Genomic DNA, 15,644 nt, shown 5'->3' on the forward strand with positions numbered 1-15,644 from the left:
TGCAATCTGCATGTTTTAAATGTAAAATATCTCGCAGGATGAGGAATATTTGATAGTTTTTTTTTTTATCACCCACGCACGGAATGTTTCCCGGTGCGAAATAAATTTCTGCAGGAAATTCGTTATCGTTTTAAGAAAATTCTTATTGATTAATCGAGCCTGATTATGACCATGATTTTTCTTCGGTCCGGATGCGTGCGGCGATTCGATGATTATGCGTGCAATTTACGGAGAGCAACTTACTCTGTTTCGGGGGCAAGGAGCAAAGGCGAGCCCAAGGTAATGGGACCCGATAGTCGACCATTGTATTCGAGAAAATGATTGTTTTCCGGCTCCTCTTGGACGGGCGTCTCGTAGACGAGTGTCTCCACCATCGATCCCTTGCTAGAGCCAAAAGACACCCTGAAACGACAGATGAAAAAAATTATAAATTGAAAAATCCTACGATCAAGAGACGCGCAACGAAAAATAAAATTATCACTTCTTTTCGTTTCAGTAGCTGACCGATCCGTTTCAGTAATTTCATACTAAATTTTATTGTCTTCTAGATCGGGGTTTATTTATTGTATTTTTTTATCATGTTGAATTTTCCGCACTGCACCCCTGCGATACGCATACATCCAAGTCGGTGGCGTTCTCTGGTGGTGTGCTTTCAAAAGAGCGCCCGTTCCAAGTGTCAAAGTCACGTGTCTGTCGGACACGTGGCCGTGACGTTTCGACGTCGCTGACGTTCCGTGCGTCGTTCTCACCTGATTTCGCGCAATTTTTTATTCTCGTGATCGGTGCAAAGGGCCGTTCACACGTATCTGTATATTGAGCGGAACATTATTGGCATTAAATGAACGTGGGAAGAGGAGAAGGGGGACGGACGTTTGCAATTAAATTGTTCGTTTAAACGAGTTGTGCAATCTCTGGCGCAATTAACGCGGCCTAATTGAAAGTCGTCGGACCTCTGCTGCTCCAGGGCCTCCTCTACCTAATCACGTTACTTCAGGCGTATATAGCCGGGATGATGGATAAGCATAGATATCGCGCGAATAATGCAATATAAACGTCAAATTTCCTCGCTCAACTCTCTACGCGGTTACGCGCCGCACGTTATTAACGATTCGTCGCGATCCCCGATGTAAGATCCGAATTGAAAAAAATTACATGGCTCTGCCATCGAAGAGAACTGAAACAAATTCCCCGGACAATTTTTGACCGGATAAGAATTAAAAAAATTGCCTGCACCGGAATAAAAAAATTCAATCGTGGGCCAGACTGCAGAATTAATTATCGCAAAGAGTTTTTTTATCGCGCGCGAAACCCTTTGAGACGTAGTGCCAGGGGCGGGGGGTGGGCTTTTCCGTAGAGACGAGGTGTGGGGTAGGTCCGGGTTGGACGGGCTGGAGGTCGAGGTCGAGGTCGACGCCGAGACAAACGCGATGGTGCTTCTCGCGCGCTATCGACCAGCGTCGCCCGCACCCGCTCTGCGACTTTCGAGGGATGAAGGACTGGACTTACGGGGCTCTATTTTGTCTGGCCTTGTGATCCGATAAAATAGACGTACGAACGATAGAAATTACAGAGCGAAGCTCGAGCGGCGCGGTTCGAAGTTTGTTTTTTAACGAGCGTTTTTTTTCAAAATTTCATACGTGCGAACGAATATCCATTTTTATTTCTTTATCTTTTCTAGTTGCTTTTTTTTTGTCGAGTCTATTTTCGATTTTTGGCTAGTGTTCGTCGTCCAACTTCCTGTTGCGCGTCCGTGTCTATATTCGCAAATATCATCATCATCGTCGTCGTGTAGTCGCATATTATCTAGATATACCTATATGATAAAATGTTGTTTTTTTTTACCATCAAAATTTGGCTCGCATCCCAAAAATATTACCTTCTCTACTCTGACATTAAACATTTTACACGTATATTCGTACAGTCGTCGCATACCTGTGTGTATTCGTCTATTTGGACACAAACATGACGAAGAATGAAGTCATCGCGTTCGCGATTTCTCGCTCGTATAATTTTGATAAGAGACGAAGTTATTCGTTCGGGCGTTTGATTGTCAATCGTCGGATTTCGCGCGAACAATCGAATGTACAACGAATCTATAAATTGTGAACCGTTAGTTTTACCTGCAGCTACGTCAGCAGCGTTACGAATAAAGAGCTCGATGACGATATGCGGCGATCGCTTGCATGTAACAACGCCTCTCAAAGGTCGGAGGCTTCGATCAGCCTCTCGCCTCTCCTGTACAATTCGTCCCACGCACCGAATACTTTTCTCGAGTACATAATTCATTAAGCTTGAAATATATTGGCCAACATTTCTCTACGCTCCGCTCTTCGCTGCACGGTCGAAACCCTCGACGTTACACGTCTACATTACTTCGGACGAGAAGAAGACGGATGCGTATCGTTCGCGTTATACGTCGAATTCAATAGCGTGTACGCAACGTTTTATAAGCGTAACACCTTGTTTGTGTACGAGGGGGGAACTCGCGAAGTAATTTATGTGTCCACGAGGAGAAGCTGATTGTGCATACGTTGGGACTTCGGAGATTAATTTTTTTTATTTTTTTTCAACGCGTGGGACTCGTACGCGCGAGGTCATACGAAGACTGACGCGGAGACGGCGAAGATCGGTTTATTTAATAAAACAAAATTCGAATTGAATAAAGATCGGAGAGAGTTGAATCTCATGAATACTTTTTATCTCTTACAAGCAATTGATTCGTTCGCTTGAGTTTTTTAATTGTACAGAGATTTTGATCCACTTGTTGTTTGTTTGAAAAATTCACTTATCGATCGATGGGTCATAAACGGTCCAGTTGGTCGGTGGCTATAATCTAATACTCTATGCCGTTGTTACAATCGTCAGAGGTAGTAAATCGAGCAACGGATAACCGAATCACCTCGCGGTGGTTATCTAGTGGCGCGTACAGCGACGAGGAATAAAATAATTATCATTCGATTCTCCGTGTGGACACGGTTGTGTGTGGTGTATAAAATTCGAAAGTCGTGCGTGTGGGTTCGTAGGTAACATACGTTCGTGGAATAGTAAAATAAACGGCAGCGGCAGCGGCAGCAGCGAGCAACGCTTTAACTTTATTCCGCTTTCAGTTCCGAGACAAAGTCCAAGTCGAAAATGATATCGAGTTTCGGCAAAGTGCTTGTAAATCGACACGCTGTCCACACGGGTGTCCCTGACCCGATGGGTTGGCTCCGTTAGCTCGCTCGTTCCTCGTTTTCTTTCAAGGTACCTTCATATATACATCGTATACGTGCAACGTGCACACCTATCCACCTACCTACCTGCCTACAAACCGAGTAAATGTCGAAGATTTTGCAACGGGCAACGGGCACCTGATACATGACTTTTACCAACACCGTCAAAGGGTGAAGGTGAAAAGCGTGTAGTCCTGTGTAAAATATTGTAACGAAATATCGCGAAAATTTTTAGTTACAATAAACGCTTCGACTCCGTTGAAAATTATATGCGATCAAGTTTTAGCAAATTAAATTCCGTAAAAATGACGGGGGGGGGGGAAAACACTGAAGACGTACGGTACGACCGGTCTCGAGTTATCCGAGGGGGAATCTGATGAGGGCGGACAATTTTAAGCCGTGACTGACACTGAGATTCGGTACGTCGAAATAACCGTGGATAATTATACCTCTCTCTGTACCGTTTCAAAAAAAAAACTATTCGCGCGATAGAAAAAAAAAAAAAATTAGACAAAAATAAAAGTAGATTCAGGAATTCGATCGTAACGTGTTCGTGAACCGAATGCGGCTAACAATAAATCCACTGTTGCAACGATGACGAAGAGTGTAAACTCGCGAGGGTATATAACGAGTATTTGGTACACCGGGGTCGGAAGGTACGAGACGAATGTACCTGGCATGCGATCGTGACGATAAAATTAGCGAGGGGAAGTCGCGGGATCGGGCGTGTGAGAAATAGTTGTTGCAATTTTTTTCGTCGAAGAAAAAAAACCCCAACCGCGAATCCACGTAATCGAAGATAAGGACAATGAAAAAATTACCCCCAAAAACGCGTTGCGTTTGGTCAATTCCAGCGTTATTCGCATCTCCCTTCACATCGTGTACTCGTTACTCGTGACCTCTTGTATACATGTAATGAATATTTAGGTGCAAGATAAGAAGCCGGCAAAGTGCACGTTACGCCGTGTGGTGGTAGCTCATGAATTACGTAACATCTATAATAGATCAGTAGGGCAATAAACACACACAGAGATGTGTGTGTTCAACTGTAGTGAATTTTTGAAAGATTTATTTTTCAATTCAACTCCGACGCCTGTCTGAATTTAAATTTCCAACCGATACGCGTGGTTGTCTGTTGCAAGCATGTGGCGATCGCCGTCGTCATTTTTCAACGTCATCGATGTCAAGGTGCAAATATTCCGGAAAACTATGCTGCCCACGTGGAAAAATATAACTCATCCTACGTCGCACGCATTTAATTGATCGACCCTCCCAATCGAGCGGTATCGCCTCGTGTGTAACGATGACACCGATTTCAAACGCACCGGTATAGCTGCATCTGCGACTCCAATTCTATGAGGAAACGCGCGAGGCGAGTCGATATTAGAAATGTTGAAGGATCGGACATTATTGGTCCTATACTTAGGATACCCACATCGTTAAGTACGATCAACCATTGACCATACCTTATGAGTATCCAATTACAAATCCGAATTAGAAATTCGATATCGCACGCACATGAATTTTCCCGTCATCCGTCTAGCTTGATCGGGCGTCTTGTCTGCCGCGTTTTTTTTTCTTTTATTTTTCGCCTTAATTGTAATTTCCTGTACATCTACCAAATACCTATCCTCCGATCGAGTCGGACTACCCGCCTTCAACTAATCGATGATTATTCTTTGCGTAGCTAAAATCTGATGTAAAAATTTTACATGATATTTTTTCTTTCGTCTCTTCTCGGAGCGAAGAACCGAGATGGTACCCGTTCATCTCCGACTCTCTTGATTATTTTTCTATTCTTCCAACTTTCTCTTTAAACATTTTTCCTCTGGTTTTTTTTTCCCCCACCGCCGAACGAATCGATACCTTTGCGACTTAATATTGTGCTTTGAATATAACTCGGTATTATATCGTGTTTAGTCTAGCGTGTATACGATATCTGAGTAAAATCCCTCGAGTCATGCGAGTTAAGTTTGGTAAAAAAGTCACGCGGAGCAACGAAACTTCGCGAAACTTGAAGCTCTCTTATTTTCTCTTACGATTCGCAATTGTGTGAGGTGTTCTCCGCACACCTAAGCTTTCGGAGCATCTGCAGATTTATCAAAAGCATCTAATGTTCGTTTCCTCTTCCGTGACTCTTTGTTTGTTCCTTTTTTATTTTTCTTTCGACACTCGGTTGCGTCATCCTGAGGTTGGTCTTGTTTCCCACAGTGAAGCCACTCTCGTGTCGTAAAAGTGTAACTCCGATTAGAAAGAAAAAGAAAAAAAAAAAGAAAAACAAAACGGGGTAAAAAGAAAAGGAAAGAACCTTTTCAATCCCCGTTGAATCGTAATTCATTAATCCACGAATTCTAACACCGGATTTCGTGGGCTATTAAAAAACTATCGGGTCTAAACTTAGCAGTTATACTTTTAGGTATGCGCGAACGGTAATTTTAATGGCGTGGCTCGACTCGCTAGGGTCATACGCGTATGGGATCGGGTAATAGACGCGTGATTTTCAACGGTGTGGACGACGGGGGGGAGTGCGAGCGATGTCGAGAGTCGTGAGTCATCCGTGCGAGGAGGTGTGTTTCCCTTCTTCCTTAAGCTGGAAGGTGGCGACGACGGTGGTACCTGGTTTCGCCTGTCGTACGTAACAAGTAACTCACCTCTTGAGACTGGCGTGCTTTGCGCCGTTGAAGAGTTTGTGTTTCTTCTCACTTCCAACGGTGCTGCTAGCATCGCTACCGATGCTGTAGAGACTGTCGTCCTTTACAACGGCTCTTCCTGGCCCGGTGTAAAGTGACGAGGTTTTTTTAACCGCGTTCGTCGTCGCCGTCGTCGTCGAACTTTCGTTGTGTCTCGGGCTCCCGTTTTCCGCGGCGAAATTACTCGTCACTGAACCTCTGCCCCCGCCGTTCAAGACGGAATAATTTTTTTCTAACTCGCTCACCTCGTCACCTTCGTCTATAATTTCGCCGATCTGATCGCCGGTCCTTGTGGACTGCAGCGTGGATTGTAACGCGTTTATCGCCCGTGCGTTCAACGTCATTCTGCCGGGAGATGCTTGACCAACGGATTGATGAATGTCGTTTATTCGGTAAACCCGACCGGTCGATGTCATCTGCGACAAATTACCGTTACGATTATCTGGGGGTGGTTTATCCTCGGTCGCCGGTAGCATATAGGATAACATTTTCTCTCTTGCTTTATCCGTTCTATTTTAGACGGGATCTAATGACCTGTAGGTAGTAATCTGAAACATAAAAATTCCGAGAGATTGAATTATTAAAACGGTATCTCGAAAGGAGGTTGTAAAAGAGGAAGAGAAGTAAAAAGAATTGAGAGTGATTAGCGAGGATGCGTGCAGGTCATCATCATCATCGTCGTCGTCGTCGTCGTCGTTATCATAAACACAAATTGATCGACGTCCAACGGATGTATTAAATCGAACGTGAGAGAGCCGAGTATGTGGATGGAATAATGAACCGTGTATACTCGTATAGATATATTTAAGCGAGTATATTTGCCAGTTGGTCGATCAAACCTGAATGGAACTTGATCGTTTGTGAACGGCGGCGACGTTCAACGAAGAGTGTACGGAAAGGGGGGCGGTAACGAGATACTTAATACTTAATACTTTATATACTTGAAACGAAGGAGCGCGTTTCACGTATATATACGCGTACACGGGTGTACGTACCTCGACTCGTCAAAAATCTAACTCATTGTCAGCGACGAGAAAAACGGATTCAATCGAACGTACGTAATCGTACTGCAAGCTCACCTTTCGCATCTCCTATACCGTAGTATTTATTAATCCAATTCACATGTTTGAATACGTTCGCGCTACGTTACGTTGCGCAGTCTCGTTATCTGCTGCTCAAGTGTTGCAGCAGCGATATCAAACTGTAACGGCATCGTGGTAATAAATGCAATGGACTGCACCGACCGAGTATAAAAGAAGTTGTTATTTCACGTGCGTATGTATTGTACGGGCGAAACTACAAATCAACGCAAAGAGCTCTACGATTCGATAGAATATACAGTTGACAGGTCGGTGCGAAGAAGCCGCAAGTTCGCGAGTGCGAAAAAGAAAGAGAGAAAAAAAAAAAAAATTGATAAAAGAAAATAAATAATGACAAGTGTCGTATAATGCGGCTTACGCGAACGTCACTCTAATAGGATTCGCGAATTATGCAAACACTCTCACGGTTGTTCGAACTTTGCGTTGAACGAAACTTGAAAAAAAAAATCCCGCACCGCGTGATTATTTTTTCTCTCTAATTTTTCGCGTACCTGCACTTTTTTTTTTTTTTTTTTGTAAGGATTATTATTCATTTGGTTGCGCTAGGCAAAGTAAAGAATTAAAATTTCCGATAGCCACGGGACGGGAACGACGAGATCGCACTTGGATACACTCGTAGGAGTCACTCGACTTTCGAAGTTTCGACTCACGACTGCCGCGTCCGCGACTATTGCCGCGTCGAGGAACCGCGCGCGGAGAAGCGACTGCGACGGTGTGGAGTCACTCGCAAAGTCACGTGCTGATGACAGCGGTGCTCACCGCGTGCTTCGATAGTTTATTATTATTTACCTGTATCTGCTTCGGGTTCGGATAAGATCGTTAGATCGAGAAATCATATTTTACACGACGCCCGGTTCTTTTCGACGTCGAGTCCGCGGCCGTCTCGATGCGAATGTTGATCGTCGACGTCCGAAAATTGAATTCGAATCCGCAACAGCGACGACGTTGTATCGCACGCCGCGACGATATCCGAGCAACACGAACACGCGCCGGAGCTTTACCGTTCCCTCGAAATGCATCGGGAGTAAATTATAAGGTTGCACTTATACATGGGATGCCTCACTCACGTCCGCGTACCGGCAACGCTAGTTTATTCGTATAGATTATGTAGTAATGTCAGGTATGAATAAGTGACCGCGCTGTACACACACGATGAGGGTACACGCTCGTTGTACACTCGATACACACCTACGCTCTTACCTAACTGTGAAATCGGAAGAGACGATCGAAAAGTCATCGAAAAGACGGGTTATCGCGGCTATCGAGTAAACGAGTTTCCCTGCACATATCGCAATACTTGAACGGTACGCTTGTACTAGGATAACAAAGACCGGGTATCCGCCGATGCGGCGATGTAAACCCGTAATCTAGTCAACCCTGAAAAATTTCCTACGAGCCGTTGAGTCGAACTAAAATATTTTTTAACTACAACCGACTCGTACCAAGTCCCCTGTAATCGTGCGTGCAGACTTACGAACTGCGGCGAATTATACGAAATTAAACGAGGAATTGTCTGAATTTTTTCGCCTAGCCAGCGTGGCGAACTTATTCGCGTAAGTTGTCGTCGCTGTACGCGGTGATTTGCGCGTGACATTTTTCTCCGCGATTTACTCGCGGTAAGACGAGGTGCGATATTTTTTTTTTTTCTCTTTCGTTCGTCTCGTCTTGCGAAGTGGAGTTTCCGGCACGCGTGCGACCGCCAGTTTTATTTCCGGTACGTACGATTTACCCCAACTTCCCGCGTTCCGTTCATCGTCCATTCCTAGACCAGCTTCGCGACGCGACGCGCTGCGGGACGACTCAAATAGGTCACGTTTAGACCACTGCTACACGAGAGGTGATGATAATCGCGTTCTATGTGTCAAACGTGTTACCAGATGGATGTGTGCGCGTAACGTGTGGATAGGACTCTGTGGAAGAGTTTCAGAATCGGACATTTGAAATGTTTGAGCGGGTGCGTTACGTCTAACCGTGTGTACCTTGATACTTGTGTATTTATCGACGATAGCCGAGCTACCGGAAGTCACGCGCCCATACGACGCCCGATGATCGTCGTCGTCAATTTCGTAGGTTTTTTTTTTCTTTTCCTTTTTTTTTCTCATCGTCATCGACGTCGCGGTCGTTAGAGTGATGGAAAATCCAAACGTCAAGCTCGGTTACATCGCTGCGGTGAAGTTCCGACCGGAACCACCGCGGTGCGGGTAAAACTAACGGTCGGATGTCGCGAACGAATTGAGAAAACTTATCCGCAGGTTTAGTAAGTAGCAACGGTTGGCCGACTAAAAATAAATCCTACGACCGTTCCGATGTAATAATAAAAATGAAGAAATTTAGCGGACGGTGTATAGGTAGTTCGGTTTATTCCAGAAACGATACGCTCTTGCATTTTGCAAATTTTACCGAAAGTCCGCGACTCGCACCTCCTCCTCTTTTTATTGTTCCTCGTTTCTTGCCTTCTTCCTTTTATTTTTTTCCGTTTCATTTTGTCGATTTTTTTCAACGCGAATATTCCTACGGGTTGTTATGTACGTATGTAGATGACTGGATAACTAGATGCGCAAAAACGCTACGAGGTTCAACCGTCGGATATATAGACGAGGGAACTGCAGAGATGAGGAGGCAAAACCGGAGTCCGGTTTGAGCAGATTGTACCCTGCGCAACTAGACTAGTTCGCAGTCTATTTCTGCAACGGCATAAGCGAAATTGAACTGCTGATGCCGACGTACCTATAACACAACGACAAATGTGTCTACATATACGTATCTTATATACCGCGAGCTTAATTCTTATCGTTCACGCGGAAAAAGATTATCAAGTTCCTAAAGAATGTCATATCAGTTGAGCTCCGACTACAATAAGTCGAGATATCCCAATTTTTTTGCTCCGACTAGCGAAGAAATGGCGATAACTCGACCATTTTTATAGTTGGATCAATTTAGCTTGTGGATTCGGATTCCTAGGGCCAAAATGCAAGAATATCTTAGGAAACAATCTTTTTGGAATGTTGATTTCTGGGCTAAAAGTAAAGTAGTTTGAAAATTGATTGTAATACACTTTTCTGACGTATTTTGTGACCTCAGGAATCCGAATCTAGAAGTACAATTGATCTATCTGCAGAAATGACCGAGTTATCGCATTTTTTGCATAAATTTGAGAATATCTCTGCGTCGAAATATTCGAATTCATCGGTCTACGAGCAAACCCGAGCTTTGCTGGAGTCAGCGCAGCCAGCAGCGTAGCGTTTTGTTGTGAGACGTCACCTTGGGGGCTGAGCAGAGGTGACGCCCCACAACAAACCCCCTCGCTCGTGGCTACCTGACTCCAGCTAAACTCGGGTTCGCTGGTAAATTGAGAAATTCGAATATTTCGACCCATGCTTGGATTGCGACGAATAAAAGTGGGTCTGCGTCTGAAACCAACCGATATTTATTAATTTTTCTGCTCCCAACAGCGAATAATTGATGATTACTGGATCGATTGCACGAGTAGATGATTTTAGCTTTCAGATTCGGATTCCTGAGCTGATTTTACGTGAAATTACCCTTGAAAAGCCGAAAAAAAAAACGATTTTTGAGCAGACAAAAAATCGATTTTTGGGCCAAAAGTAAAGTAGTTAGCAAATTGATTGTAATACACTTTTCTGACGTATTTTGACCTCAGGAATCTGAATCTCGAAGAAAAATTGACCTATCTCCAAAATTGTCCGAGTTATCGCTAATTTTCAGCTTTTTGGGGTCGAAAAAAAAAAATTGAGTTCTTGATGTATTCTTATGTAATTTGAGTTCAGGAATCCGAATCCGGAAGAAAAATTGATCTATTTATGAAATTCATCGAGTTATCCCCATTTTTAGGCATTTTTTTGCATAAATTTGAGGATATCTCGAAGGGAAAAAATCGTAGCTCATTTTGGACGACGGATTCGTGTTCCTGAGGTCAAAATACATAAGAAAAGTGCCATACGATCAATTTAAAAAAATAAAAATTTTTGGCCAAAATTTGAAAAAATCGTAAGGGGTACCCCTTGGAAAAATCTCAAATTTTGACCAAAAATTTTTATTTTTTTTAATTGATCGTATGGCACTTTTCTTATGTATTTTGACCTCAGGAACACGAATCCGTCGTCCAAAATGAGCTAAGATTTTTTCCCTTTGAGATATCCTTAAATTTATACAAAAAAATGCCTAAAAATGGGGATAACTCGATCAATTTTGAAGATAGATCTATTTTTCTTCCAGATTCAGATACCTGAGCTCAAATTACATTAATATAGACTAAAAAATGATTTTTTTATTTTTGACCTCAAAAAGCTGAAAACTAGCGATAACTTGGTCAATTCTAGAGATAGGTCAATTTTTCTTCCAGATTCGGATTCCTGAGGTCAAAATACGTCGGAAAAGTGTAATACATTCAATTTTTAAACTACTTTACTTTTGGCCCAAAAATCGATTTTTTGTTTGCTCAAAAATCGTTTTTTTTTTCGGCTTTTCAAGGGTAATTTCACGTAAAATCAGCTCAGGAATCCAAATCTGAAAGCTAAAATCATCTACTCGTGCAATCGATCGAGTGATCATCAATTATTCGCTGTTGGGAGCATAAAAATTAATAAATATCGGTTGGTTTCAGACGCAGACCCACTTTTATTCGTCGCAATCCAAGCATGGGTCGAAATATTCGAATTTCTCAATTCACCAGCGAACCCGAGTTTAGCTGGAGTCAAGTAGCCACGAGCGAGGGGGTTTGTTGTGGGGCGTCACCTCTGCTCAGCCCTCAAGGTGACGTCTCACAACAAAACGCTACGCTGCTGGCTGCGCTGACTCCAGCAAAGCTCGGGTTTACTGGTAGACCGATAAATTCGAATATTTCGACGCAGAGATATTCTCAAATTTATGCAAAAAATGCGATAACTCGGTCATTTCTGCAGATAGATCAATTGTACTTCTAGATTCGGATTCCTGAGGTAAAAATACATTACAAAAGTGCCATGCAATCAATTCTTCAGGTACTTAATTTTCGGCTCGATAATCCCTCGAAAGATGACTATAATCGTAGGCAATGCAACGCATGCACTACCATAGTATCGAAAATCGCATAGCTTCGGTGGAAATAAAATTCTCATCTTCTAAATTCACCTCGTGAAACTGACAAAGTGGGTATTATTTGCTACCCGAGTCGCTCGCTCTCTCATTCATTTTCGCGCTTTCACATCGCGACGTGGAAGAATCTGCGAGGGAGGAATATCTCTGCCGCGTTTCCTCCCTTGCAATATAAAGCGGGAGGGTTGCAATTTCAGGGGTGTGTCGAAGGGCGCGCCAAGGGTGCGCCGTGCAAGGTCCCGAATATATAACCGGATTTGACACGATACGATTTAGCGTTCATTAGAAAGTGTACCCACTTTGAACTATTTGTCCGAACACACGTCTGTACATGTATAAAAATATCGAGTAATTCCTCTGTAAGCAGTGCGTTATATCGTAACGAATATTGGGATAGCTTTTAGGCGCAGCACGGCTGAACCTCTCAGTTCCATCACCTTATCGTTTATACTATCGAGGAGCGGAGCTGGTCGCGGTGAGCGTAAGATAAGATCCTCACGTATACCCTATCCCCTTTACGAATCAGACGCAGCAACGCGCTTATACGTTCGAGTAAATCGATCGAACATGCGACCCCCGTCATTTCATCTTATACACGCTCGTGGAATCGGATCAGTTTATAGGACTGTTCCACGAACGCTGACCGCTGTGCAACGTCCGTCGTAGTCCGATCGCGTCGTCCGTACGTCCTTTTGACCGGTCGCTATGACCGGCAGAGGAGCCACGCCTGCTGCCTTTGTAAACGTTAAATTGAAACGCGACTACCAACAGAAGCAACAACGGCAACGGTAACGTCGGCTTTCATCGTAGCCATGGAACCGTGAAACTGAATCCATTACATTCGCATAATACTGTTCGGTAGAGTGCGCGAGACTTATAGTTTCGCCGCACTTTATTCACCACCCCTCACCTACACCGAAACGCTAATGAAGACCTCGCCGACGATGCAACGAACACCAAGAATTCTAATAAAGTGCAGCGGAGCTGCTGCCGCTGCCGTTGCCGGTGCGGGTCACTCATCTCCCTCTCTCCCTCTCTCTCTTTCTTTCTCTCTACCTGCCCCAGTACGTTAATACCGACGTACGACTGAAGCTTCGGGGTTCAAATATAAACTAAAAGTGAACGTGCACGCATCATCACATGCCTCTATTATCTCCTTTGGGAATATACAGAGGTGATTGCGGCGGTATGTCTGCCGTTGCTGCTTCTGCTTTTCCTATAGGTTGTTCAACTGCACTGCGATTGATTAAAATAATGTGAGGGAATTAAAAAAAAAAAAAAAGGCGATATAATGAATGATCGCTTATTGCAGAGAGCCAAATAAAGTAAAAACGCTTCTCAAAGGAACTCGAGAGCCGTATATAACACCGTATCGACTCGATCGTGAATCGTGGCGCGATTAATTTTTCGCTCTTCGTTATTTTATTTTTTTTCCCCTTTCTGTTCGTCGAAAATTTGATCGGTAGAATATTTCTAATTCCAATTCATTTTCTATTTTTCGAGTCTATCATCTCCCTTACTTTTCATGCCCGAACGAATAATTTCACTCTCTCTCAAACGGGGTTGTTAAACGAAGGAATTCAAAACGAAAAATAAACGAAACAACGCGCATCTGCGTACACAGAGTATACACGTACAACAGTACTCGTGGTTCGGCGTTTTACCAGAGCGAAAGGGATAAGAGGATGAAAAAAATTTCTAGGACAAAAAATGTATAACTGCGGCGATATACGCGGCGAAGAGATAACTGCGAGGGTATACATTTGTACGCGTGTTATCTATAAGCGTTTTACGGATATATATATACGTGCACACCGAAGAGAAATTGAGGGGTTGACCTTTGTATGGCAAAACATTAAACACGCGCGCACACACAGTTATGGCGGTACACGGGTAATAATCGACATGCACCGGTGACCGTGCGACAGAGCGAACGCAGGGTGAACGTTAATTGCGTACAGTAATATAGGATCGTTTGAGCGCCGCACCTCTTGAAAAATATAGCCCACTCGCGGGACGACGAGACCTAGGAGAGTAGCTCGTCCGACGCCGCCGTATACGGCTATATGCACCCTGCACTTTGTAGGTAACAACGCGTAGCGGAATACCTATTTCCACTTCTAACATTGTAGGTGAATAGCCAGCTGACGTTGGTCGCGTTGTGTACGCGAGGTATTACGTGTACGTCGGTGATATCAACGCGCGCGTCGAATGCATTCGAGAGACTTTGGCGTGCATCCGCGTACGTCGGTTAAAACCTGCGCCTCTCCACGATATACCGGGGGGGAGGATAGGACGTAGGAATAGCGGTGAAAGAAGAAATCGATTTATTAAAGCTATTATAAACTCGATTCAAGCCCTCGACCGTGGTGTATTCCCGCACGAGTTGATGAGTGAGAAGCAAAAAAGCGCGCTGGAGTGACCCTCGAGAGAATATTGTCTCCCCGTTATTTTTTTTTATCAATTATTTCTTTCCTCGTCCGCGAGACTCGCGGCTTCAGTATTTTGCAATTTTTATCGTATCGTCAATGGAAATAGAAATTTTCGACTCGGTATGAACCGCGAAGACTCGGATCGGCGTTTAAATTCCGTTCCGATTTTAAACTCGGTAGAGTTCAAAGGCATTATTCGATCATTGACTTCGAATGGGAAACATTGAGTAGGTCTGTTTGTGCCGGGTTTATACACTGTACAACGCGATCGCCGGTTCGCGTGAAGGATTTGATTAGCACCGCGCTCGCTGAGAATTCTCCAGTAATATTATCCATCCATCGACTTTGAGTCGACTAGACTGGAAGTACAGCGGAGTAGGTACGCGCAAATAATTGATTCAGCCTCGCGGAATGAATAGTGGAGCAGAGGAGGAGGGAGGAGAACGTAACTGAAAGGCAGCTATCAGCCGGTTGGCGACGATGAGCTTTCGTAGCTTCGGAAAAGCTGCTGCCACAGTTAGATTGGATACACAGAGGAAGTATTCCGCAAGCTTCTCTCAATGTTCTACAGCGCCGTTGTTATTATCGCGCTATCCCCTTTTCAGTCGCGAATCGAGTGAATGAATGCGCGCTGTGTCGGAGGTCCGAATCGAGCGCATTGTCGGTCACCCCCCCCGTTGAATTTTACTGGGGAAACTCGGGGTGTCCCGCAGGATCCGGGACCCTACCCTGCTCCTCCACCCTTGAGAATTCGCGTCGTTCCCCCTCCCTCCCCCCCTATCCGCCCCTAACGAAGGAGAGAGGGAGAGTAGGAAGAATCGAACGGACTAAAGGGATGCGATTTTCCAACCCCTCTTTTACCGCACAGTTTCGATCCACCGTACGGAAACGTAAATTCCCAGCTAGGCCGACTCTCGAAAAATGAGGACTAAAATTCAGAAGAATTCGTTGAAAGTCTCGTTATCCGGTAATTGGTATTAGAGTTCAGAAATCGTCCCTGGCGATGACACCGTTACCACCGGGTCTCTCGTACTAATTTCATCCGCGTTCACGACGCGACGGACTTATACACTCGCCTTGACATTTGAAGCCAGTAAAAAGACGGACTGACAATTT

General features: G+C 44.2%; 1 protein-coding gene across 5 annotated transcripts in view; it reads right to left on the minus strand.

Moving 5' to 3' along the window:
- Positions 1–15,644, minus strand: part of LOC105692389 — a 36,606-nt gene that overhangs the window by 16,778 nt on the left and 4,184 nt on the right. For 2 of the 5 annotated variants that reach the window (XM_048659634.1, XM_012411556.3), the window contains exons 2-3: positions 5,864–6,450; positions 244–402 (exon numbers count right to left, since the gene is read on the minus strand). In XM_048659634.1, the coding sequence (XP_048515591.1) occupies positions 244–402; positions 5,864–6,390 (686 nt within the window). In that variant the 5' untranslated portion in view covers positions 6,391–6,450. Of the gene's footprint in view, positions 1–243; positions 403–5,863; positions 6,451–6,897; positions 7,679–15,644 lie in introns of those variants that run through there. The other 3 variants (XM_048659635.1, XM_012411557.3, XM_012411558.3) reach the window with 3 other exon arrangements.

Source organism: Athalia rosae, chromosome 8 (genome assembly GCF_917208135.1).
Source record: "Athalia rosae chromosome 8, iyAthRosa1.1, whole genome shotgun sequence".
NCBI classification, from domain to species: domain Eukaryota; kingdom Metazoa; phylum Arthropoda; class Insecta; order Hymenoptera; family Athaliidae; genus Athalia; species Athalia rosae.